The sequence below is a fragment of the Hippocampus comes genome, unplaced genomic scaffold (assembly GCF_001891065.2).
Source record: "Hippocampus comes isolate QL1 unplaced genomic scaffold, H_comes_QL1_v1.1 scaffold118, whole genome shotgun sequence".
Classification (NCBI taxonomy): domain Eukaryota; kingdom Metazoa; phylum Chordata; class Actinopteri; order Syngnathiformes; family Syngnathidae; genus Hippocampus; species Hippocampus comes.
The window spans coordinates 2,000,972-2,027,919 of record NW_017805461.1 but is presented as its reverse complement, the minus strand read 5'-3'; the positions used below and the strand labels follow the sequence as shown (position 1 = coordinate 2,027,919).

The following is a 26,948-nucleotide window of genomic DNA, read 5'->3' as shown; positions in this document are numbered from 1 at the left end:
TGAGATGTACTGTATCCACTCCCAACCCCTCCCCCAGTTTAAACCCAGATGTGATGCTCATGAATTCTTAAATGACATCGATGAGAAGTCCTACGTCTGTCAACGATCCAAGGTGGATTCTTACTTTGATAAATACCGCTCCATAATGCTGACTTCTCCAGTGTTAATTTCAGATCTGGTCTGCGTCGTAAAGTTTGCTTCTCGAATGTTTCAGCAGATGTTTTGTATTAACATCTACTATATATTGGCAAACATCAGCCACATTACAACGATAAATCTGATAGTCTTATAAGTGTTACTGTGGCTCTTGTGAAAGAAGAGAACCTGACTGAAAAGCATTGTTGTCATGACAGGTGTAACTATAAGGAAGTAGAATTATTGGGAACATTTCACTCTTCAAAACCAATGTTAGACACAGGAAAGATAGATAGCATGAAGAATCACCCAAAACTCAAATCCTTCAACTTAAAAACGTCAAATCAATGTTACTCTGGAGCCTGGAGTTGGGCTATGTATGGAGACAACAGCTGTAATGAATTCTGGGAGAGAGCGGAAAGCGAACGGTATTAATCAGATTCATCTTGCTACGGCAGAGAGAAGAGCTGGCTGTGCACCTTCACAATAGCAGCTAATAAAAACAATATTTGGCCTTTCTCTTTATGTCAACCGCACCTCTCGATGACACAAGCGTCTCCCTGCTAATTACTGTAACTCTTGCTCTCCGTTAGCTGCAGCTGTATCATCTTGCAGGCGCAAACAAGTGGCAAACAGGTTCTTCTTTCAAAGCGCGCCACATTGTAGTCATTTCTCCATTTTACACTGGGGCCCAGATTTTCAAAGGGCCTTTATAAGTTCCTCATACATTTACACATTGGGGAACGGTTTCAACTTGGCCTGTACTTAACAAAGCAGCAATATCAATTCCAGAAACCATTATTGGGCTTACATCTCAACATCAAATGTTGAAGGATCTGCAGGTATTAAACAAAGACACAAGCCAGACTTTGCTCCTCATCAAAACACAGAGAGGTCATATATTATAGGCCAGGCTGATTGGGCCAAATCCTCTGGAGTCATGAAACATGATGTATCATCACATTTTCTTATATAAACGACATCTTATCCAAACTTGACTCACTTTTTTCACATCTTCAAGAGTCAAAAGCCAGTTTGCAACCTAAAGTCCAGCACACCTCACTCCTCTGCCGTCACGACCTTGGGGTCAGGCCAAAATGCCCAAATTTAATGAGAGTGCCGTTTGGGGAAATGCATGGCTGTGATAAAGAAAGGGTCTGCACACACAATGCGCTCTGGCCCTTTGTCTGGGTGCGAACGGTATTGACGAGCGCTGATCGATGTTAATTGCGAGTCAGAATGGCCATATTGACCAGGCTCCCTGGATGAAGAAGCCTGCAGGCCCGCTGAAAAGAGCACCACATACAGAGAGGGTAGTTTGGGAGTTACAGAGTTCCCAATACTCACTCTCTCTCTCTCTCTCTCTCTCTCTCTCTCTCTCTCTCTCTCTCTCTCTCTCTCTCTCTCTCTCTTTCATGAGACCAGAGTGCCCCACAAAGAAGAGATAATGTCCATCAATGCCAAGTCTGTTGAACACAACAGAGGGCCAAAATGTGTGTTCTTATCACTGTGTGGGGTTTTTTTTGCACTTATGAGTGTGTGGGTATGTGTATGTGTTTGAGGAGGGCGTGCTTGACGGTTGAGGGGTACCAAAAAGGATGTCAAATGACAACTAGACCTCCAAAGATGTTATGATGTGTGTGAATACATGTTGATGTGTGTGTGTGTGTGTGTGTGTGTGTGTGTGTGTGTGTGTGTGTGTGTGTGTGTGTGTGTGTGTGTGTGTGTGTGTGTGTGTGTTAACCAAAAATCAATAGGCAGTAGCTGCAGAGGCAAGACATGAACAATCAATAATCAGGCTGCAAGCAGAGGCAGAATAAAAGTCTACACACCCTTGTTCAAATGCCTGTGGATTTTTTGGGGGGGGGGGGGGGGGGGGGTAGATAATAACAGAGAGTGAGTGATGTGACAGAGGAGGAAACAGAAAAAGGAAACAGAGCATTGGTTTCCGATCTGTCTTTTCTCTCAACTTTCGACAACTTTTTGGGATCAGGTGTGTAGTTAATGTCATTAATGTTCAAAGCCAATATCTAACAAGCAGCATTATACTAATGCAGATTTTGATCATCGTCTTCAAAAGTTTCTTTCATGAACTGCTTCACCAATCTCTTTGTTTCCTAAAACTCATCCAAAAAGACATGGCATGCTGATCAATGTGGAGAATGGGTGCTGATAACTCAGCTTATGAATGCTACAAACAAATGTGCCGACACATAACGGAACCATGGTCACGTTTAGCATTAAAAAAAAAAAAAATCTTTGCCGACACCTCTTATGACCACGTACAAATGCTCACGACGTTTTTTTTTTTTTTTGCTACTGTTAGCGAAACAATGGATTGTTCAAAATTTCTTGGGATAAGAAAAATGGTTGGCGACAACTACAAATATTTACGAATATATCGGCTACCTTTTACGAACCTTGATGAAACCCTAAATTCACTCCGCATTCGCTTCTCAGTAAGATACAGGCTTTGGGTAATCATCTCCAAAGTTTTTGTAGCAAATGTTTTTTAAATATCATGTGAAACAGGGTTCAGTCTTCTGAGGGAGAATCTGTCTCTCTTTGAGAGTTTGGACGGAGTAGTTTCAGGATACAAAAGCAGAGAAACAAAAGTCCTGAATCTTATCTCCAGGAGAGACCAAAGCTATAGAAAGAAGAAACAGATCTGATGTCTTGGAACTCAGATGAGCTCCATTGGAACAAAGTAACAACGTAATTTCTTTGTGCTAATTAAAAGACAGTTGTCTGCTTCACCGCATGATGGATGGAGCATCCTAATCTTGCAACTGTTGTTGTGCTCATTTGCACTTAGTTTCACAGTGTTTGATACCTGCAAATGGTGGCTGATAGTCCAAATCTGCAAATCAAGTGAATCACCTATCTGAAAATGTCTTGCCTGGTTACTGAGTTGAGGGGCAGCTAAACAGAGAATTGTCATATTCATGCAACAATGCTGCATTGTCCTGTATAATTTGTCTGGTTCCGTTATTTAGTTGAATCTGTTTGTTGATTATAGAGCTGCGGTTATCGTAATCTGGCCTAAATACTCCAAAGTGGAAATGCAACGTACATCGGAGTTAACTATTAGAGAGTTATAATGTGACAATTTGAAGGGAAGAGTATCACTCATAATTTAATCAATCAACTCTATTTCTGCAACCCCTCAATTGTTATTATTCAGACCTTTTTCTTGAACCCTTCCATCTGGTCTTCACCGTACCAGACGGATTCATACCTTGTCACCACAATGTGGTTCAAATCCCTCTCCACAACATTTACGCTCATGTCCCTTGCAGCAGTGGTGAGCAGCCGAGAAAGCACCCAAACACAGGTGCAAAGACACAGAATGAGCCAGTAGTAAGAAAGGAGGCCAGAGGCTTTTTTGTGGAGAATGACTGGAAAGGCATTCAACCACAGCACCCCAGTACCCGTCCCAGCTGAAGCCTGTCCTCTTGCACAAACGACTGTACATGTGTGTATGATTTAAAAGTACAATGATGAAAAGAATAAGCCTTCACTTTGAGCCAAGATAACTGTCCCTAGTGTGTGAGCTTTACCGCCCCCCCCCCACCCACCATGCACTCTCTCTCACTCTAGTCTGTGTGTATGTGTGTGCGCGTGTGTGTGCGTGTGTCATTGAAAGGTATGGCTGTAGTGTTGTGTTGGCTTGGCTGACTGTCTGCGGTTGTGCAGCGGTGAGAGAGAGTTTTTTTCGGGGGAGCGCAGAGCGGGCGTTTCTGCAGAAATCCCTGAGAAATGTTCCTTTTGGATCCATGTCCTTGCTTACATACCGCCCTCCCGACTGTCTTTCATTGTCCGTTTCATTTCCCCTCTTAAGGTTTCACTTAAAAGTTAAGAAAAGCGGAGTCATAATGCATCACTTGAGCGTTCACTGACGAGATTGGGGCGGCGGTGGGGAGTTGGTGGGGGAGTGTCAACCGGGGACCATGGCATATACGGGCAATGGGGGCCAAGCAGCTTATTTTAAAACAGATGTTTACTGACTGTTCAAGACAGTGTCCTTCAGTCCAATTTCCACTTTATTTAGGTCAGAAAGAATTGCTGTAGTCTTTCTTTCACTCATCCCTGTTAGCGAAACAATGGATTGTTCAAAATTTCTTGGGATAAGAAAAATGGTTGGCGACAACTACAAATATTTACGAATATATCGGCTACCTTTTACGAACCTTGATGAAACCCTAAATTCACTCCGCATTCGCTTCTCAGTAAGATACAGGCTTTGGGTAATCATCTCCAAAGTTTTTGTAGCAAATGTTTTTTAAATATCATGTGAAACAGGGTTCAGTCTTCTGAGGGAGAATCTGTCTCTCTTTGAGAGTTTGGACGGAGTAGTTTCAGGATACAAAAGCAGAGAAACAAAAGTCCTGAATCTTATCTCCAGGAGAGACCAAAGCTATAGAAAGAAGAAACAGATCTGATGTCTTGGAACTCAGATGAGCTCCATTGGAACAAAGTAACAACGTAATTTCTTTGTGCTAATTAAAAGACAGTTGTCTGCTTCACCGCATGATGGATGGAGCATCCTAATCTTGCAACTGTTGTTGTGCTCATTTGCACTTAGTTTCACAGTGTTTGATACCTGCAAATGGTGGCTGATAGTCCAAATCTGCAAATCAAGTGAATCACCTATCTGAAAATGTCTTGCCTGGTTACTGAGTTGAGGGGCAGCTAAACAGAGAATTGTCATATTCATGCAACAATGCTGCATTGTCCTGTATAATTTGTCTGGTTCCGTTATTTAGTTGAATCTGTTTGTTGATTATAGAGCTGCGGTTATCGTAATCTGGCCTAAATACTCCAAAGTGGAAATGCAACGTACATCGGAGTTAACTATTAGAGAGTTATAATGTGACAATTTGAAGGGAAGAGTATCACTCATAATTTAATCAATCAACTCTATTTCTGCAACCCCTCAATTGTTATTATTCAGACCTTTTTCTTGAACCCTTCCATCTGGTCTTCACCGTACCAGACGGATTCATACCTTGTCACCACAATGTGGTTCAAATCCCTCTCCACAACATTTACGCTCATGTCCCTTGCAGCAGTGGTGAGCAGCCGAGAAAGCACCCAAACACAGGTGCAAAGACACAGAATGAGCCAGTAGTAAGAAAGGAGGCCAGAGGCTTTTTTGTGGAGAATGACTGGAAAGGCATTCAACCACAGCACCCCAGTACCCGTCCCAGCTGAAGCCTGTCCTCTTGCACAAACGACTGTACATGTGTGTATGATTTAAAAGTACAATGATGAAAAGAATAAGCCTTCACTTTGAGCCAAGATAACTGTCCCTAGTGTGTGAGCTTTACCGCCCCCCCCCCACCCACCATGCACTCTCTCTCACTCTAGTCTGTGTGTATGTGTGTGCGCGTGTGTGTGCGTGTGTCATTGAAAGGTATGGCTGTAGTGTTGTGTTGGCTTGGCTGACTGTCTGCGGTTGTGCAGCGGTGAGAGAGAGTTTTTTTCGGGGGAGCGCAGAGCGGGCGTTTCTGCAGAAATCCCTGAGAAATGTTCCTTTTGGATCCATGTCCTTGCTTACATACCGCCCTCCCGACTGTCTTTCATTGTCCGTTTCATTTCCCCTCTTAAGGTTTCACTTAAAAGTTAAGAAAAGCGGAGTCATAATGCATCACTTGAGCGTTCACTGACGAGATTGGGGCGGCGGTGGGGAGTTGGTGGGGGAGTGTCAACCGGGGACCATGGCATATACGGGCAATGGGGGCCAAGCAGCTTATTTTAAAACAGATGTTTACTGACTGTTCAAGACAGTGTCCTTCAGTCCAATTTCCACTTTATTTAGGTCAGAAAGAATTGCTGTAGTCTTTCTTTCACTCATCCAACCACCATAACTTGCATTCATTTCTATGGGCATCAATTCAGCCACCCAAATTATGTTAACAAAGGCCAAACACTCCTAATTTGAGCCATTATCTTCCTTGATTCACACCATATTCTTCTTCCTCGAGCTACGTTCCAGCATTCTACAGCCTGATGGATTCTTTTCCATGATCTGTTCAAACGACCATCAATAACAGACAGACATAAATTTCCCCTTGTGTTCCTCACCTGTTGAAAGTGACATTTCTTGTCGCTCATGGCATTGCAACTGGCTAATCCCAATTTGATCCAATAATGTGCTGGAGAGAGCGAGAGGGGGAGAGAGAGAGAGAGAGAGAGAGAGAGAGAGAGAGAGAGAGAGAGAGAGAGAGAGAGAGAGAGAGAGAGAGAGACGAGGAGGGAGGAAGGGAGGATTGATCCGCGTCTGTTAAAATCTTGTTCTGGTTTTCTTAGAGTGAGGTCTGTGCCTGCCGACGTGCCTCTCCCGTGCAGCCCCCTCAACAAGAGCTGTTCATGCTAAGAGTCTGGCGTTTTTTGTTTTTTTTTTAAAAAGAGAGAAACATCTGCACAATAGCAGGAAAGTGGATAAAACCACACAGCTGGCCTCGTTTTTTCTTCCCGTTTTGTCTTTTCTGAAATGTGACTGAAAGAGAGGGGCAGCAAAAGAAGGAGACGAAGAAGAAGAGAGTAGCTGTAGGTTTTGGACTGCGAGTGGAACTGTCAGTGTGATTTTGGGTAACCGTTTGCAGTGTTCAACTTTTTTATTCCTCCGCTAACCTGGCGAGCTCGACCCCTCTCTTCTTGCAACGCGGAGCTGTTTTTTCTCTCTTTCGAAGCGGGGAGACTTTCGTGCTTTCCCCCTGGCGCTTCATAGGAACAGCTTTAACTTTCTAGGTTTAAAAAAATAAATACAACGATCGGATTGCATTTTCCCCCTTCAAACATTTTGGAGGTGATGTCATCGAGCTGTGTTTTGGCTGGTATTGTATCGAGGAGGCGCAGGGAGAAGTGTTGCAGCCAGGCGGCAATCAGCGGCTGAGGGCGGCGGGCAAGTCCGGAAAATCAGGTGCAAAGTGCGGCTGTCATTTCCTCCCCGAGTCCGCCACCCAGTCGCAGCTGCTCCCATACCGCCTCAGCTACCCCCTCCCTCGTCACGTCCCTTCAGCAGACTACTCTGAGCTGGACCGCTGCAGGACCTCAAAGACATTTGTGACGGACACGGTGGTGTCACCGAAGCGTCAGACAAGCGGAGGCATCGCGGGTGAGCCGACATGACCGAAGGTACTTTGCATCACCCTGCGCCCGCAGAGCCTCCCTCTCCCACCTGCTGTGTGCGCGAGCATCATTCTCACGTAGACAAGAACCTCCAACAGTTACTGGACCTACTAAGCCGGGACTGAAGCTCATTTGCCGCTGTCATCTCGGTGCGAACCCAACACCTCCTGCGTGCGTAGTGCACATTCCCACTTACGCACCAGACGGTTGGATTACGCGTGCCATTACGCGCGCGTTGCATCGTTCCACGGGGTTGCTGAGGGTGACCAGTATTTTGGGAGTTTGACAATCTGTAAGTAGAACACGTGATTTCACCTGCTTCGTCCTTTGTCGGGGGCGCGCACCATCTGAGGCTCACCATTTTGCGCCCCCGCCCACTAGCCCCCGGCGTGGACAGCTGTTCGAGGTTGCCCTGCGGTCACAGTGGCCCGGCTACTGCGGCCTCAAACACCAGTTTACCCACGGCCGCTTATTTATTCTCCACGCTGTGGGAACTGGGCCACGCCGTCGCCGATGCCAACTGGATCGGCCGCTCACTCTTTGACTCTGCCTAACATCCACCGGATTTCAACCGCAGAGGCAAACTCTCCGGACTGTCGGACTGGCTCAGGCCGAGCGAGGAGACTGACTCTGGGCCAAGTTCCATAGTGGAGGGGGGAAGCGATGTGGTCCCTTCTTTCCACGCTGACCGTCTTGTAAGTCTGCCTTTTTAATCTCTTTATCGTGCAGAAATCAGATCTCCCTACTCAGTCTCCACCTTGTGTTTAAACTACTTCCAAATAAGCCGAGCAACACATGAAGATGATGGTGGGGTTGCAGTGTCAAACGATTACATCACTCCTCATCAGTCCCAGTGGAAAACATACCAGGAAAGTCCTGTTTTGATTGGCTGACAGTTTGGGGTCACTAGGTCACATTCGGGTCTTGTGTTACTCATAAAAGCTGCCATAAACATCTCCATCACCGTCTACACTTACTTCAGGGATGGCCAAAACTTGCTCGACAATGCTGTTTTCCCATCTGCAGTTTTTTTTTTCCTGCCGAAAATATTTTTGACTCAAGTAACAAACTTTATCTAGTGGGATAGGAACGGGATAAGGTGCCAAAAGCAAATCTGAGGGAGGATGCATACTCAGGGGGCTGTTGCTTGCCCATTCGAGGTGTGTCTTCTTAAAAGCCGAGAGGGATTTATTTTTCTTTTCTTGCATCGGCTCTACTTCTCCCACATGGCAGCCCTCACCAGATACTTCTCATTCCACTCGCAACCTGGGCAGGGTGTGTTTCGTTGCCGCTGCCCGACTTCCACCTCCCTGCCTGCATCCCGCTGTCTCCATTTTACCCACCTAACTGTCTCCTTGACTTGCATGAAACCATTTTTTCCACAGATGCTCGCTGAGATAAAACTTCGAATTAATAACTGATGAATGACGGCGCCTCTGGCAGTATCTGAGGACGAGCAGACCGACTGTTTAGTCTGCTGGTTTTAGTTAAGGTCGACCAAAGCCAATCATCGAGCCATTCATTTCCTTCTTGCCTATCACTTTACCGCAGACATTTATGGATTTATTTCCTCTGCCCAGAAAACACAGTTTCACCATTTTATCAAAGTCTGGTATGCAAACGGAAAAGGTCCTAACCGCAGCAACCTGTTGCTACTCTCTTAAAAGCCGCAGCTCCACTTTGAGGCTTTCTCTAACTATTGTTCCACAGTCAGGCCTGTTCCTGCTGATACCACTCACACACCCACTTGCCTTACCGCCGCCACAGAGGCCCACAGACTAACATCCAACGTGCTGAGGCCCGCTGATGCAGTGTCGGCCTACCGCTCTAACCACTACTACACACAGCTGAAACCACCGTCCTGTATGCTGAGTCCCAGCAGGCCGATCGTGCTCTCTTCACACTGGTGCTCGCTCGTTCGCTCTGAGGCCGGCTCATCTGACCGCAGTCTTATCCCGGTGCATCTGCGGGGACGCAGGTTCATGATGTCAGAACTTTTGCTTGTTTTGGCAGGCAGCCACCGCACACCGGGCTTTCCCTCTCCCCCAATACCTCGGCTATGTCATTGCTGTGGCCAGCCTTTTTTTGCTCCTACTCTGTCCTTTTCTCATCCCTCCCCCGACCCCCGACCGCTCCCCGCTTTCCTCTCGCCTCCGCTCTGTGGCTGGCATAACACGGAGTGTCTGTGGTTTTTGTGGGAGCGGGGAATCCAGTGTCGAGGCACTTTTCCTGCAGTGTCTTCGACGGCAGTGCGGCAATGGTGTTTTAACAGCTGACAGTCCTCACAATGCACAGGGGCTCAGGTTTTTTTGGCAGTGTACGTAAAATGTGAGGGCCAACACAGCATTGCCCTGGACGTCTGTGTCTATTAGAATGACTGAAGAGTCAACATAGCAAAGTATGCGCTGTCAGAAAAGGGGATACAATATGTCTGTGTAATTTCTCAGCCATCCAGGTCATGGTCATCGACTAAGCGTGAGCTGAAGGCAACTGGGTTTAGAAACTCAGAGCCTTTTGGATTAAAGGCGAAACATCTTGAACAACCAAGAAGAATTGAATTTGTTTTGGATTGATTGATGAGTTGTACGGAAGGAGGCATTGCTCTCTCTTTATGTTTTATCTATTCTAATGTACTACAAAGTGCCAATAAATTGACTCTAAGCAAAATCTTTGCACTTTTTCCGAAGCCAGAGCAGTACATGTATTTGCCCAAGTCATGCAAAAGTGTACCAAATGTGTTCCTCCTAGATTAGAGATGCGAGAATATCTCTCTGAATGTTATCCTGTTTTGGTGCCAATGTAAAAATGCACCGAGTAATGTTGCCCTGCGGATCTGGCATAGAGTCGATGTCGGCCTGAGCTAAAGTCATGTTAGACCACAAATCGAGTCGGATTCGCTGGTTGTGGCCAAATAGCCCATTTCGGATTCTTAACAACCAGTTAATTCATGGACAGTATGCAGCGATGGTTGTTTTAAAGTGCTATATACATAAAGTTGAGTTAATCTGTTAATTATTATAGCCGTCACTAGTGCCAACCAGTTACCGTGGCCCTCACGGAGTAAACTTTTTTTCTTAAGAGTGTGTCAAAAAGAGGAGGGGTATGAAGCAAGAGTATGCAATGAGATACATTTGTCAGAGTCCGGCGCTGGTGGTGACTTATGTTGTGATGCGCATGACTTGGAACCTCTTCCCCTTTCTTTCCCGCTATTGATCTTTTTGTCTCCTTCTCATGCCAGACCAGACCACACACTGTGCTTATACAGTCCCGACAGTTCTTTATTCCTACTGAGAGATGCAACCTTTTATAGTCCACCTCCTCTCCCTCTCACGTGAACTTCTGGTTCTATTTCACCTTTTGGTATTCTTTGCCAGCAGCATTCCCTGGCAATTTCTTCTTGCATCACCTTCTCTCAAGCCCTTTGTGTCCCATTCAGACGGTCCCTCCAGCGCTATCTCCCAATCTCAGAAATGGGGCACATGTCTTTGCTTCAGCCCACCTGTCAGCTGCCTGCTCCTCCTGTATACACACATCTGTGTGCATGCCCATGACAGTGCAGAGGAGTCACCTCACTAAGTCCAAACATAAACCGGGAGGCAGGAAAATGATAGGAGAGCGACAAAGAGGTGGAGGAGAGATAAGGAGGGCAACAAGTCAGCGAGAGAGAGTGGAGTAGAGATGGAAGAGGCATGCAGAGATGAGGTGGGGAAAGACAAGATTGGTAGAATTGCTTTTCACTTTCCACGCGTGGCTCTGAAAGTCATCAAGTCACTAATGCAGAGCAGCTCAAAGACGACCAGATTTTGCATAGTACCATTTGAGAGCTTTAAATAACAAAGATAGCTCCAAGGTTTCTGCTCTAATCTTAGATAAATAGAGATATATCTTCATTGAAAAAAGAACCAGCTGTTCCTGTCATGAGTCTCAAATAGTCCAAAGTTGAGGTGTAACACAAATAAGCAGTGTGACGGATGACACGTGACTTGTGCATCACCGTATTATTCCTCCAGAAATGATTTTTTTCCGCACATTTGGTAGCTCATGTTCTCACTTATTCATAGAATCTTGAATTGGTACCACAATCCACTCCTGGCCAAAACCACATCATAGCCCGGTGTGCACCTGTAGTCCAGCCCAGCTGTCTACATATCCACAGCAGCCAAATAAACCGACTCATTGCCTCAGATGTCCCAACCAAAACATTCTATTTGTCTCGGCATGTTTGCCATTCTATGGTCAAGTCGGGTCATTTGGAGGCCAGATTTTGGCATAGCCCGGTCAGAACTTTGGGTTCGGAAAGAAGTCAGGTAGCGTAACTATAAACAGGGCTATGGGTGTTGCCAGTCTGCTGATGCCTGGACATTTGCCTGTCTGTATGTCAAGCTGCTGTGCCAGCCAGCAATGTGAGCAATTGGCCAATAAAGCAAAAAGCTGTTGAACAGAGGGTACCGCGGGCAGGGAGGGGGCCGGGGGATGAATGATGGTGTCATGCTTGACGCTCGCAGATGTCAATGTTTTTTTTTTAACTATTGCTCTGTTTCGACTATTTCCAGATGTATCCAGATGTTGCTGGTGATGTGCAATCCATTACAGGTGAGAAGCATGACAAGGAGGAATTTTACAGTCGTAAAGAGGAGTTGTAGTTTCATGTTGGTACACTTACGTGTTTCCAACAGGTACTCGGTGTGGATGGGGTCAACTTCAGTGTGCATGTGGAGAACCAGACACAGGTGCGAGACACCATGAGTCGACGACACCACCGGGTTTACCAACTCTACAGTCGCACCAGCGGCAAACATGTCCAAGTGCTGGGACGCCGAATCAGTGCCCGGGGAGAAGATGGAGACAAATATGGTAAGATGCACTCACACAAGTACAAAGCGACGGTGGTCAAACAAGTGAATGCATGAACAGATGTAGGCGGCAGCTGTGCATGCCTCCCCAGGCTTTGGCACAGGGCATTGGAGATTGTACAAGGACCTTATCGACTGGTTAGTGACTCGGTGATTCACAAGCGAGCAAAGGATGGAAAGAGGGCGATAGAATAAAGGTGTCTGTGCGAAATAAAGAAAAAAGGTGTGAGTTAGTTAGAGGAGAAGGCTGGTAGGCGGTGTCAGACCTGATGTTAGAAGCCCATCTTCTTCATCGATTTTTCCATTGATTTCTCATCCTCGCTGCGGTCTCCTCTGGATTTAAAACAGCAGGCTTGGCTTCCCCTCCCTGCCTCCCTCCTTCCCTTTCCACTTCCATGCTTTAACACTCCCCGTGTCCATCCCCCATTTCATCCTCCTCTCCACCTTGAAGGTAATTATGCCTGAACCCATTCTTAAACTTCGCGGAATCGATGGGCAGTAGCAAGCCTGGAGTTCATATTTCTTTAGCTGATCCTTTTGATGGTGGTGGTTGTATTGTATCTCTCCACCATTCACAAAAGTGTTACTAACATTCCACCTCGAGCAATACATTGTCAACTGTAAATGTTTCAGAAAGCATTCCAAAGACTAAAAGACATCGGGTATTGTGTCTGAGGCATGCACAGCAATGTACGCGAGCTGAAGGGATATGAGAGGAGAGTTGGGGGTGGGGGGAGAGAAAGGAAGAGGGCAAGAGGGAAGGAGGTATTGATTTCTCTTGACCCCTTTGTTGACTAAGGTCATCTAGGAACCATTTTAGGGATTTATTTTTAACCACGCCTAAGCGCTCTTTGAGAATGGGAAGTGATATTGCCCACAAGGATGAATATATGCTACACTGTATGTGCACAAATTGAGACCCAGTCAAAGGCTTCTCTTGCTCTGCTGCGCATGCTCAAAATCGCCGTTGCCATCTGTTTTGTTTTTATGAGGCCAATTTGTAGGCATCAGCCTCACATCTCAATTGAACTGTCTTATCTTGAAACCATTTATTTGTCTGGAGACGTAGAAGAGACGGAAGGTTCCATTAACGGCATAAAAAAATGTTTGGGCCGTTTACTTATACCTCAGTACCCAAAACAAAAGGAACCAAGAAATGATACAGTATTGCTTGTGTGCTCTGACAATGTCAGTGGACAAAATTGTACCGAAGTGAACGGATTTCTCGAAACAAGGTTGACCGGTACTCTCTTTCTCCAACGCAACTTTGAATCCATTTGCCACTTGCCATTTTCAGTCATGTTTTAAAGCCATGTTTTCTGTTGTTTTCTTTCCATTACCGCCACTTGCAAATTTCTTTGCTGGCCAGTCAAGTGGATGCATTAATTGCAGCTCCATCAATTGGGTCTCAGAAGAGATCACTTATATTCGGTAGGTCTTTTGATAATGAAAGCAACAAAAACAATGGATACCATCCTGAACTGTACTCTCTTCTTGTATAACTGCTTTTTGGAAAAGACGAAAATTGTAGTTGGTCTTGATGGTGTAGTGGTTCATTAGCGTGCCTCCAGTACAGGCAATGCGTATTTACAGTATGTGAAGGTGTGGATGGTTGTCGGGCTCTTCGAGGTGCATCGGAAAAAGTTCAAAGGACTGGTGTTACAAAAGATATATTTCAAAGTTTTCCCCTTCCGAGTAATTCCCATAGAGTCTAACACAATTTCCCCATCTTTTCTGCCACTATTTTATGTACTCTTGGAAAGATTCTCCCGGGATCCTTTGTTGCTCTGTAGTCATGGCCATTTTGATGCCTGAGACACTTTGTTGACCTTCTTTAGCGGGAGGGGAAATCACATGGAGCCAGGTCAGGTGAGCAGGGACATTGCTCCAGCATGGCAAATTTCTTCTCGACCTAGAAGTGCCAAATTCCCAGGGCCTCCTTAGGGCACATCTCCAGCCTCTTCTCGCACACTGAATGAGGCAACCACCGTTAGGATCGCTTGGGTAGATGTGCTGGTTGAATGTCTATCCCACAGTGAAGGGAAAATCTCGGAGTTTGGACTTAAAATATATATTTTGTAACGCTAGCCCTGGAACATTTTTTTGTGACACGCCCTGTCAATGACTCCAGCGACCAGTCCAAGGTGTAGTCACCCATATGGAAGTGGCTGTGTGGATGCGAGTGGGTCTGTTTGATATCACACATGGAATAAAATGTCAGGTAGAGATTCAGTTGACACCCACACATTCCCCTTGTTTTCCTTGGCTCTAATGTCTGTCTGTCCCTCTGTCTGTCCCTTCACAAGCCCAGCTCGTAGTGGAGGCAGACACCTTTGGTAGCCAGGTGAGAATCCGGGGCAAAGAAACCAACTTCTACTTGTGCATGAACCGCCGGGGCAAGCTGGTAGGAAAGGTAAGAATGGCTTTCGTTGACATCACCATGTCCAACACAAAATGATTGTGATACACTGTCCTGATCAGCCTCTCTCTGTTTCTCCTTTCTGCACACGTGGGTGCCCGTGCTTCCTCTTTCCCAGAAGGCCAGTAACAGAAGCGCCGACTGTGTTTTTGTGGAAAAGGTTCTGGAAAACCACTATACAGCTCTGATGTCCGCACGCTACACGGGCTGGTATGTGGGCTTCACAAAAAGAGGGCGCCCTCGCCGCGGGCCCCACACGCTCCCCAACCAGCAGGATGTACACTTCATGAAGCGTTTCCCGCCTGGGGAGCAACCTGACCTCACCACACCATTTCGCTTCACCACCATCAGCAAGAGAGGCAAAAGGGTGCGTGCTACTGGACCTCGCTAACGGCGGCAAACGCCCGAACTCAAGTTGCCTGAAAGCCTTGACCTGAGCCTGCCAATGGCTGAACCAGTCAACCAAAAACCATTCGCATTCCACTGAACAACTCGCTTTGTTGGGCCAAACATTGACTAGAAAACTTGATGAATCATTCATGGGGTTTCTCTTTAAACCAACCTTTTTGCCACTACAGCCCCGTAGTTGCAGAGCATTTCTTTTTTTTCCCCTTCCTGGGACCAACTGGACCCTTGGTGGTCCATCACTGGAAGCGATATGGACCTGGTCTGCTTCCCTTCACAGACCAGAACTATTGACAGAATACCTGAAGGGCGGCCAAAAGAGTCCAAGGCTCACGACTCCACAAAGGCCTTCATTCCACAACCACAAAAAACACATGGCCTTTTAACATCTCCTGCTGTGGACCAGCTGGACAATATCAAGAATGGAATTGCAACTGGCCCATACAGAGAGAGGACAAGGGTGAAAAGGGGTGAGTGGGTGCTCAGTCTAGAGGGAAAAGACTGCAACGTGGACAAAGGGATAGAATGATCTGCACAGATCAAGGACCAATCATGGACTCCTGACATGTGACACACTTGTTCCTCTCAGCGTTAGATCGGTGGGAACCTGTGAGAGTTATTGATGAATGAATGGATCAGTGAGGGAACGGGGCGACGGACTAACTTAACACATGCATGTCTGTAAGAGCAAAAACGAAGAAATGAACGCGTGTTTAGTGCGTGTGTTTGTGCAAGCGCATCAACAACAAGCATGAGGGAAGCGAGATCACGAGGGACTTTGGAGACTCCGACGTCAGGGAGCAACTGGAATGTATAGAACAAATGTACCAAAAAAAAAAAAACAATCAGCCATTAACAGAACACCAAACCAGTGAGCAACCAAAGACACCTGAGGGCCTTCTTCAGGACTCCTCCCTTTTACCATGACCCACAGAGGACACAGCACCCTCTGCTTGGAAGTGCACGGGGCCGATGATGAGCACAGAGGAGGAGCACACGAGGGAAGGTGCCTTCTCTATAAGCATTACTATAGAAACGACCCCCAGGGGATGATGCTCCTGTGCGATACCGTGGACACAGAATGCTGCTACCAGGACATTCAATGCAACAAACCAAAGTCTCATGCGTACGCCCATGAGAACAAATTATTAAAGGGAACAATTTATTGAAAGCTATATATAAAACAGAAACACTAAATAAGCAATCCTACTATGATGGCAAGTATAATTATTATGATAAAATTATTTCATTTATTTATTTCAGCTATGTGTGCAGCAGTCTTTCTTGACTCAGTAAACCTTACAGAACCTTTCCATGTGTCTCTGAAGTGATTTGTCCTCGCATGACACATACACACAACAAAAGGCCCTGTCATTAAGAATAGATTAAGGCTCCTTAAACATGAAGAATCCCACATGAGAAGATCAAAACAAAAAAACAAAAACACAAACAAAAAAGACATCGCCACAATAAAGAAAAGAGTGATGCTTGAATGCGCAGGGCATTCAGAAGGTGTGGCCTGAATAACTGCGCTACTTGTGTGCTGCGAGATTAAAAGATGCAGATTCAAATACATTTACATGAAATCCGGGTGAAAGGGCCAAACTGAAAAGACAGAAACATGAGAGCATCCTACAAGTAAAAAAAAAAAAACTAAGAGAAAAAAAAACTGTTCTGTATACTGGTCGGACAACTTTCACATCTGTGCACTAGTCTAGTACTACAATTGAAGCACTTGCTGTGAAGAAGGAGAATTTTAGAATGCCACGAGTAGTACGAGTGTCACACAGTTGTCAACCAGTGCACAGTTTTTTTCCTCAACTTGTTGGTGTGCTTAGATGACAGAGCTGTCCTACTCGTGAGGACAAAGAGCAAACTCTTCATCCATCCATTTCTAATCGTAACGTAACAGGCTGACTACTACTACGACTACTCCAGTTACTACTGCTAGTATTTATGGTTTTAAACAGATCTAAATATGATGATGTCAAATGTCACTCATTGTCCAATTCAGCAATTTTCATCCAACATTAACTTTTAAATTCGGAAACCGTTGCGCAGTCACTAAAAGCTGCGTGTTGGTTTCTTCCCTACAGTGTGAAGCACCCAGCAAGGAAAACATGCCCTATTGTGTTGGAGTTGATTCTCTTCTCATCTATCCCCCGTCAGCCTCCCCTTCCTTCCATATCATAGCAGGAGGTCATTGAAGAGATGTTGCTGCCAAATGACCCAATCATGCTGGCAGACACAAACAGCTGACTCAGGGGGGAAAGGGGTTGTGCCAGAGGATTCCTATTACAAGACAACAGGAATCGGTGTGGAGGCAGGAGGGCAACGAGGCTGTGGGATAAAGAAGAGCAAGTCAGGGGTGCCGGTGGGCCCATTTGTTCATTTCTGAAACAATGTTCCAGTTGCATTCGGGGAATGATGGAAATATTTTGCGTAGCCAAACCCAAGAGTGGAAGGTGTATGGTCATCACGTTGAGGAAGGAATGTCAAATATTTGTGTGAGAACGGAGCAGTGACCTGAGAGCTGCAGGAATTATGGGCCAAAATCCCACAGACCCAGCGGAAGCCCACACACACACCCATACACGGACGTGATATACCAAGAACATTAAACGCGTCACGCATGTCCACAATTTTAAAGACTCTGAAAAGTGTCAAAACGAGAAACACAACGACATGCAACCTCCATAACAAACCCCAGCCTCTTCACTGCACAATAACACAGCAACGATCTCATACAGCAGTCTTGCTTCATGCGCACTGTTGTATTTATTCAAACATGCATTCTTCTCTAAGTTATACAAGATGGTGTGTGTGGCCTACTGTAACAGGTTGTTTCTGTTTTCACTGTGGGAATCGAGCGAGTTAATATTGCCATCTAGTGGTTATTTTTCCACATTCCAATTCACTCCATGTGCACATTTGGGCAAATACTAGAGATGCAACGGAAAAGTATTCACATTAAATCTGGAGTTTAAGTTGTTTTGAGTGAACGCCATGTTGCATCAATCTAAAGCAAACTTTTCATTGTGATTTGAAATTCTACGAAATTGACTGAACGGATAAGCTCGTACTCGCACATGACAATGGCACGTGTCAAAATATGCATCCTTTCAAAGGTCTTCAAACACCTGTGTTATCTCCAACACAATAACCAAATATAATTCGATTACATAACTTTTCTTTCTTTAACTCAGTAATTTTGGGCTTAATGTAATATCAAAATATGTCACGGATTTTTACTTTAAATTGTGATTTTGAATTATTTTACATTTCTACCATTCTAACAGTGACTAGTAGAAAGGCACAATCAGACTGAACAAGTATTGCCAGCAGAAGAGCCCCCCCCCCCAAAAAAAAAAGAAAAGATTTGTGGCAATGTTTGAGCATGTTCTGATACATCTCCATTTATCTGGTCAGAAACACGACTGAATGCTTTGCAGGTTTTCAAAAACGGCAAAAACTCGTGACTTTTGGTTCATGTTTTCTTTCATGTGGAACGTTTTTGTCACACAACCTAACCAGCATTTTTATCAGCTCTTTTCCAAGGTCTGTTCTCCAAGTTAAAGGTGTTAGCCCAAAATTCTTCAGATTGTCAAATGGTTACTCAGGCCAGCTGAGCCGCTGCCTTCCTGCTTTGTTTTCTCTTCAGTTCATCACTTAAAAGTAATCTTTTCACCTCAGTTTCAGCATAAATGAAATTCTGCAAGTTGAAAAACGTATCCATCTTCCATCCATCCTCTCTCAGCTAGAAAAGACATTTTATTAAGTCTTGTGTTTGCAAATGGAGAGGAGGCAGAGGGCAAATCTGCCCACACTTTCCACCCAAACACACAACAGAACAATAGACACTCATCCGCATTACAGTTGGCTCAACACTCACTGTCAAGTACTTTATTCACAATAAGGTCATTTTCTTCTTTAAAAAATCATTTTAATATACAACACAATTTTTAACAAGACAAATCTGTTTACAACTAAATTTGAATGAATTCCAGCTTCTCTCATAACCAAAGCAAGCTCAAATGTGGAGTGGGAGGAACAGACAAACGAAGTGAAGTTAGAAGAAAGAATGACGAAAGACAGCAAAAAGGGTTGAGACTAGTATGAATTTTGTACTAAGAAACAAAACATACCGAAATAAAATTAGAAAAAAAACCAATTATACAAAAAAAAAAAACACAGTAAGAAAATAAGGGTTAAAGAGAGAAAAATATAGCAGAGGTGTGCCAGGATGCTGTATCCGTAGCAACCTCACATGCATGTCTGACACCTTTGCTCTGTTCTGCCAAGTCCACATAAGCAAGCGTGCTCACACTCACTTTTGTGTGCCGCCATATTCCAAGCTAGTGTGCATTTCGGGGGGGCTGGAAGGGTGGGAACATGAAGCGGGAAGGGATGTATAATGTTGAGAGAGAAACGGTGAGGAGGGAGCGAGAGGGGAGTGTGCACGCGCGCACGCACACACCTCAACCTCATGCAGTCCCTCCGTCTTTCCCATCCTTCTCTCCTTTTTCTGGAGCTGAGTAAAGAGTCTCTTTCTCCTGCGTTACAGCTCCAGCCATCCTCTGTCCAGCTGTGCCACTCTGTGTGCATTTGCATGTATGTATATGTAATATATAAATAGAACTATAAGTAATTCCTTATCTGGAGAGCCTCTTTTGGCAGGGCGTGGAAACTGAAGAGCAGAAGCTTCATAAATTTCGGGGGCAGGGAGAGAAGGGAACCTGTGACTTATATATTGTCTGTTAATACTGTCATTAGTTTACAAAAGATAAATTAGTAGAAGGTGATCTTCCTGGAGAAAGTGGCGTTGGTTCTACTGCCCGGGCATGCTCAGCGCTGGTAGAAAACGGGCACATGTTTAGAGGTCCATTCAGAATTGGGCGGAACGGACGGAAAGGAGGTGCGAGCAGGCTAGGAGGTGGACAGAGAGATGACGAAGAGGAAGGAGAAGAGATGGGCTCCGTTCCATGATTGATGCACCCATCAGCTGAATCAGCCCTGGGCTCCAACAAGACAGGGTGCAGTAGATGGAGCCACCTGTGGGAAAGGAAAAAAAAAAAAAAAACAACAAAAGACTGTTACGGTCTGCTTAGTGAATCCTCACATACTCACGCTTTGGGATTCACAACTCTGCTGAATTCTTTTTTTTGGAACCTAGCTTCAATTTTTACCTAGACAAATTTAATTGTCACACTTTTTCTGCTCAGGCAAGATGGCTTTGGTGCCAAGTCACCATTTGAAGCGCATTTAGGAGCTTCATTTAGACAAAAGTAGTCCCTTGACACCGTCTTGTGGCATCTCTACGATATTACAGTTAAACGTTCTCAGAGGTGGTGGGGGTTGTCAGTTCCTCACTCATTTTTGCTATTCGCAGCAAGTCTCGATCCCTATGCCCCTGCAAATAGCGAGGGTTCACTTTAATTCTTAGTTGTGCATGTTTTAAACTGCTGTAGCCCGCTGAGCAGTATAAAGGCATTTTTCACGCTGAACTGTGCCATCGACCAACCCATTCAATACGGCGCATCCAGTAGAAGAGGTGGTGGGTGAGTGACTGCAGAATGACAACAGCAAAACATTTTGGCGGGTTGTACAGTGAATGGCATGGAGAAAGCAGAGGGGAACAAATAATACAGTGTACCAGTGTCCTTTGACGTACCGTGACGTGAGAAATAGAAGGATCTCCGCGATGCAGAATATACCAAGCTGGTTGAAAGTGATAGAACTGTCATTTTAGCATTCTTAACACTAAAAATGTTAGCCAGGGCTTTCCACTGTAACTTCTAGGAGTGTCTATCTCTCCACAAGAGACTGTTCAATAAGGTTTTTGATACGCGGGGTGCGAAATGATTCAAGGACGGTTTGATTTGAAAGTGGAACGATTCTATTTGGTTCGACTCAGTGGGATTGAGTCGATTCGATATGTACGATTCAATTCTAGAGGGTATGATGCAGGGACTGTTTTGCTGTCATTTTTCAGACATTTGAATAAACTCGTCAGTATCCTAAAAGTGTCTTTCAAAGTTATATCGCTCAAATAAAAGACGATTCAAGAATATATTTCAAAGTGGACCGATTTGGTTCGGTTAAATTTGAAGCACTCACATCTTTCAAATCAAAAAATTAATTTACGGTTCTGCATTGTGAGGTGGACGTGCTAACCAGTCGACCACCGTGAGCCACCTATCAGTAGTGATGCGTTTGTCATGGTACCGTTTCATTTTTTTGCCTTGTCCTGAAGTTATATAAAATAGCTGACCTGTTTTATCAGCTGCTGCTTATTGCAAACAAAATTCTTGTGACACTAAAATATTTTGCAAATATATTTTCAGTCACTGTGTATCTTGACATCATATGAAACTGCAGTATGCCAAGATAATACATCAGCAAATATGGTCATGTTATACCACACCCCAAAAAGGCGCGACCATATCTGTTCTGGTGCGACCAAATCTGTTCTGGTGCGACCAACTGAAAATGTTTGGAGCGCCAGTTCTGCCGGTGCAACAGCTAGCATAGAGCCCTGGGATGAGTTATTTTCCCACAGATAATAAATATCATGTTCTTAAGACCACAAATTTGAGAATGAATTAATAGTGCCTTTGCTTGTGGCCATCAAATAGTAGTATGCAAACCGTTATAAATGGACGCATGTGATGACAGAAAGTCACCTTTCATCCCAACAGATGTGGCAAATTTATTATTGAGATTGATTTCTAACCGTGGGTAGATGGAAAAAAACTGTTCATACTCGGGAGGGCCAGATGCGCGGAGACTTAAGCTAAGCGCACACTGTGGAATCATTCATTGACGAGCACAATTGTATGGAAACATGGAACATTTGAGACACTTGAAATAAATCAGCCGTTAAGTTGCCAGTAATTCTACACTGCAAAAAAAATAATAAAATAAAAATAAAAAACATATTAGTAGAAGTCGTGCGAAGAGCTCTTCTGAATCCAGAAACTTCAAGCTGAGCACATAGTGTGGTAGGCACGTTCATGCATCTTTTCACCAAATCAGCATAAAAACACATTTTTAAGACACAGACTGGAATGCAGGATTTCTTTTGAGACTAGACTCAAGTCATTCATGACCACGTGTGTGCTTGCATACCTGCTATCTAGAAATGTACGTGTAGGTGCGGGAAGGAGACCGTCCCTCTGACTGGCCATTGGTTGAGACGTTCAAAAAGTCCCAGATCAGAATTGTGTCGTCGTGAGAGCTGCTGATGATCTGGAACTCATCAAACTGCAGACGGAACACCCGGCCAGAATGCTCCTACAAAGACAAAGTAGGAGTAACCTTGAAAAAACTAGTCACAGTATATACAGTCCCCTCTAAAAGTATTGGAACAGCAGGGTCAATTGATTTTATACACACACATGCACGAACGCTCAAAAGGTCAGGGATATTTGGCTTTCAATGGGAAATTTCAGGACGAGTCTAAAATGCATTCAAACCTTTACAGGTGAACTTAATGTGACCTACGTTCTCTAAGCTTTTCAATGCACATGTCCAACTGTTTCAGTATGTGTTGCACAAGTTGCTGTTCTCTAACGAGCTGCTTAACAGCAAAATTTACAACAGGCGTTTGATCCTTGAAGCAACCAAGAAAAGTTCTGGTTCAATGAGAGCTGGTATGTAAACAGTCATCCTCATCGCTGTTCACATTTTGACATCATGAAACCAAGACGACACCTAACAATGAATCAACAGTACCTTGCCAGTATGATGTTTTAAACAGGACGTTCTGAGACCTGAGTGGCCACTGAGCTTAGAGTGCCATCAGCGGGTTGCAAAAGAGATATTGAGAGACTGGAAGAGTCATAGAAAGATGTAGAAGTGTACATCCTTTGGCCACATCCCATGCTGATGACCGCTACTTTGTGAACAATGCCCTAAGAAACCGGATGATGAATGCCACTCAACTCCAGGCGCGTTTAAGGGAGGTCAGAGGCACCCAAGTGTCACGTCAGATCATTCGAAACCGTTTACATCAGCGTTGTCTGCATGCCAGACAACCCGCAACGGTACCTGACCACATCACCGAGCACAGGCGTCATCGTCTTGCATGGGCCAGGGAGCATTTACGCCAGATGAGGGACCAGAGGTCCTCACAGTGTGGTGCTCTGATGAAAGTTGATTCCCGCTGAGCAGAAATGATAGCCTCCAACGATGATGGAGACGTCAAGGAGAGCGCTATGCATCAGCCACTGTTGTCACCAGACCAGCTTCTGGTGGTGGCGGTGTTACATTGTGGGCAGGCACGTCCATTCGGCACAGAACTGCCCGACACTTTGTGAATGGTACAGTGACAAGCCCATCCTACCTGAATGACATTATTCATCCAGTTATTGTGCCTTTACATGAACAACACGGGCCAAATTTTATCTTCATGGATGACAACTCTCCAGCTCATCGAGGTTGCATCATTAGGGAATGGCTGTTGTGGACTGGTGTACCACAAATGGAATGACCTGCAGTTTCAGACCTGAATCCTATTAAAAGCCTGTGGGATCAGCCGAGTCACCGTGGAGAAGCTCAAAACTCTGCACCCCAGAACCCCAATGACCTGAGGCCAGCCCTTCAGAAGAGTGCAATGCCATGCCATAGCAGTAATCAGTTGACTTGTGAACAGCATGAGACGGCATTGTCAAGCTGTAATTGGTGCTCAATGGCGCATGACGAGTAGTTGAGATGTTGACATTTTGTATTATGGTGAATCCACCATTGTTGTTGACTTTTCTTTCAATGAATTGTTTTGAGATGCGGAAATCACCAGTGCATCCTTCTACTAAACGCCCCAGCTACACTCAGGAAGATGAGTCAAATCAGCCATCGCGCCTCTCGGCAAGCTGCCGGGAGCAAATTCAAAATAAAAAAGTACCAAAGAATTGATGTCCATATATTATCTGGTAATGTGAGGTTTATGTTGAAGTTGGCCTTTTCACTACATTGGCAGCGTGTTACTGTCATGCATATCATGAGACTTGTTGCTGAAGTTGTCCTGACTACTACTTTGTGATAGACACTGTATTACCACCGTGGTTTCTGTTTACACCACGGATCACTCCGATTACCACTACTGTGGATGTGCGTCACATTTGTCATACAGCCAGTGGCCCTAGTTGTCATCATCCTGTCAGAATATTTTCTGTCAAGTCAGTAGCTGCTGAGGTCTTGCAACACAATATGACTGTCGAACAGAAACCAAACAGCACAGATAATATCTACATGCATCAGGTGTGAACACTCACCACTAAAGTACGCAGACATAGTGTGCTTGCAGGGGCTCGTGGGTCCAAGGCGGCTTGCAAGTCCCACACTTTGATTTTACTGCAGAGCGAAACACGCCACAACAAAACACATAAGTCGTGGGATCCACATAAGAAAGAAGAAAGGAGAAGCAGAGTGCTCGTTGAAGTGGAGTCTTACCCATCGTAAGCGCCACTGACAATCCTCTTGTTGTCAAAGCGGATGCAACGCACCAGTTCTTCATGACCCTCCAGCACTCGCAAACATGCCCCGCACTCAATGTCCCATAACCTGCAAAAGTGATTTAACACATTTAAATGACAAAATTGGATCTGAGCACCACCATTCAAATTCCCCGGGAAATCTTATTTTTTGTTGCAAATCTGTAACCGGCATTTGTGAAAGATTTGTTGTGAGCTGGGATGGACTTGGAAAACTATTTCAAGAGTCCGCTTCAAGCAAAGTGAAAGTAATACAATATTTTGAATGACTTTTGTGAAAACACAAGCAATGTAACCAGTTGATATGTTCACATAATGCAAGATAGCACTGTGTGAACAGAAAACACAAAGGCAGATCAATACAGATGTACCCTTGTTTCCTGTGGTCTGGCAATCGTTTGAAAGGTAATAGCTCAAATGCTAACAGTGGTCATGCTCAGGATGTACGTTAAGTTTTTGATCTTGTTCTCGAAAAAGGAAGTAATCAGTTCATTAAGTGATTGCTTTCGGTTAAGTGCACTCAAAAGATTAGATTATGATTACATACAGCAAGATATCAACCACGGGGGTTACATCTTGCCCTGTGCTCGGGTCCTAATTTGAAAGGGAAACTTTCAAATACAGTGCCGCTCATAATTATAGGCACCCCTGAATAATATTAAAAGCGCTTGAGAATTGAGCAAGCTATGGCTCATGCGCATGCATTGGCTTGGCCTTCTATGACAACAAGCATCAACAACGGCAGAGTGCTAGCATTAGCGTGAGAGTATCTCGTTTTGTTGCGCTCGGATCAAACCTTCGATGGCTGCAAAGAGTTTCAGAATGGACGGCGGTTGCTGGCTGGACTTGTTGACGTTCGTGTTTGATCGCTCCAGTAATGTCAATAGTTTGTCTTACTTCTTTATTTATTCACGTCTTTATGGTGTAGCAGAGCACCATTATCTGACATCATGTCAGATTTCTTCTTCAAGGTTATGTGCCCAGTGTCCAGGTGGAGAAACTCTTAATTGAAACGTAATTAGTTATTTCAAGCGCTCTTATTTTCTTTGACAAATTTTAAAGGACTTATATTTAATACAACTAATAATTAAATTATTCATTTTGTACACAGGAATATACCACCCCTTTAAACCCAAATGGAATTTCATTCCATTTGTTTATTTTGTTTCTTTCTAATTAGAATACAAGCGTAAGTAGTGATCACCTGTGTGTTTAATTCGTCTCGGACATTTGCAACCAGCTGCTTTTACTTGGGAGAAAATAACACTTCCCCCTATTTTTTGACTTGTTAGAAACCAACATGGAAACTGAATTCAAAATTTTTGGTGCATTTTCTCCAGTTTATTTGAAGCAATGTCTTGTTTTTGAATAATAAAAGGATAGAAATTTTCCAAATGTTTTTTTTTAATCTGATTAATCAATTAATTGAAAAAAAATCAACTGCTTAAACGACTTTGCTTGTTTTAAGATTGTCCGATTCCTTGGAATCTCACCCTATCAACAGGACATATTCTCAGATTTTTTTTCCCTCCATGAAAGAAGACTGAGTTTGATCTTAATAAGACATTTGCAAACATCTGCTTTGACTTTGGCAAACAACGATGAACACATCTGCCCATTTTCCTCTTACGAACCAAACCAGTAACTGACTCATAATCAATTTATGTTTGTGTGTTTTCGGTACTGCCAATTGGAAATTATGACCTATTTTTGAATAAAAAGAAGTGAAGTATTTTTTTTCTTCATCTTATTCATGGATAAACGGAAAAAGTAATGGATATATAAACTGAATATTAAAATAATCGTTAGTCACAGCCCTATACCTAAGTACAGGAAATAATGGCAGACCGATACAATTCAACATTGTGCTCTGTCGTCACTAATCTGAAACGGAATAGCTCAAATGCTTAAAATTTTTATGCTGATGGGTCGATGATGTATCACAACCATGTGTCCACAAAACACAAAGGCAGCTGGGTAAAAGTTTTACATGGTGCCCCGTGGTCAGTTATATTTAAGATTTTCCAGTCATATCGTCACCCTCTTAAAATAAATAATGGACTAACTCATATCGTGTGTGTGTGTGTGTGTGTGTGTGTGTGTGTGTGTGTGTGTGTGTGTGTGTTTTATATATATAAATTATTATTTTAGAAAGGTGACAATATGTGAATAATAATACAGACTAGTAATTCGGGGTGAAACAAATTGATTCCAAGATTCCTTCTAATCCAGATGCGAAAGATTGAAGAACCAAATAATTTATAAGGAAATAATACTGGCAACGTGGTCATTACTACTCTTTTTTTTCTTTACACCAGGGGCCCCCAACCTTTTTTGCCCCACGGACCGGTTTATGTCAGACAATATTTTCAGGGACCGGCATTTAAGGTGTGGCGGAAATAATACAACAAAATAATATGGTATGAGCTGCATGAAAACTGTGGTGTTTTTGAAATATAATAATAAACACAAGGAGCGTCTAATCTGGCCGCAACACTCCGATCGCTATGG

At 44.2% G+C, this 26,948-nt stretch overlaps 2 protein-coding genes across 4 annotated transcripts in view; one reads left to right on the top strand and one right to left on the bottom strand.

Moving 5' to 3' along the window:
* The first annotated feature begins 6,395 nt into the window (after nt 1-6,395).
* On the top strand, nt 6,396-16,259 carry fgf18a (fibroblast growth factor 18a). 2 transcript variants are annotated; one of them, XM_019874894.1, is made up of 6 exons: nt 6,396-7,561; nt 7,651-7,964; nt 11,823-11,862; nt 11,946-12,123; nt 14,429-14,535; nt 14,660-16,259. In XM_019874894.1, the coding sequence occupies exons 2-6, from the start codon at nt 7,933-7,935 to the stop codon at nt 14,930-14,932; spliced, it is 630 nt and encodes a 209-aa protein (XP_019730453.1). In that variant the 5' UTR covers nt 6,396-7,561; nt 7,651-7,932; the 3' UTR covers nt 14,933-16,259. The 2 variants fall into 2 exon arrangements, with proteins under 2 accessions (XP_019730453.1, XP_019730452.1); XM_019874893.1 differs by having other exon boundaries at nt 6,396-7,964.
* A 2,440-nt stretch (nt 16,260-18,699) lies between these two features.
* fbxw11a (F-box and WD repeat domain containing 11a) overlaps nt 18,700-26,948 on the bottom strand; it is a 23,898-nt gene continuing 15,649 nt past the window's right edge. For both annotated transcript variants that reach the window (XM_019874806.1, XM_019874807.1), the window contains 4 exons: nt 24,397-24,507; nt 24,219-24,297; nt 22,075-22,239; nt 18,700-19,998 (listed from right to left, as the gene is read on the bottom strand). In XM_019874806.1, the coding sequence (XP_019730365.1) occupies nt 22,078-22,239; nt 24,219-24,297; nt 24,397-24,507 (352 nt within the window). In that variant the 3' untranslated portion in view covers nt 18,700-19,998; nt 22,075-22,077. The remainder of the gene's footprint in view (nt 19,999-22,074; nt 22,240-24,218; nt 24,298-24,396; nt 24,508-26,948) is intronic.

Bases quoted from the DNA above. Each gene is read 5' to 3' on its own strand.
- fgf18a (XM_019874894.1), top strand. From the start codon at position 7,933: ATGTGGTCCCTTCTTTCCACGCTGACCGTCTT. The intron at 7,965-11,822 runs GTAAGTCTGCCT...GACTATTTCCAG, and splicing joins CTTTCCACGCTGACCGTCTT to ATGTATCCAGATGTTGCTGG. The intron at 12,124-14,428 runs GTAAGATGCACT...TCCCTTCACAAG, and splicing joins AGAAGATGGAGACAAATATG to CCCAGCTCGTAGTGGAGGCA.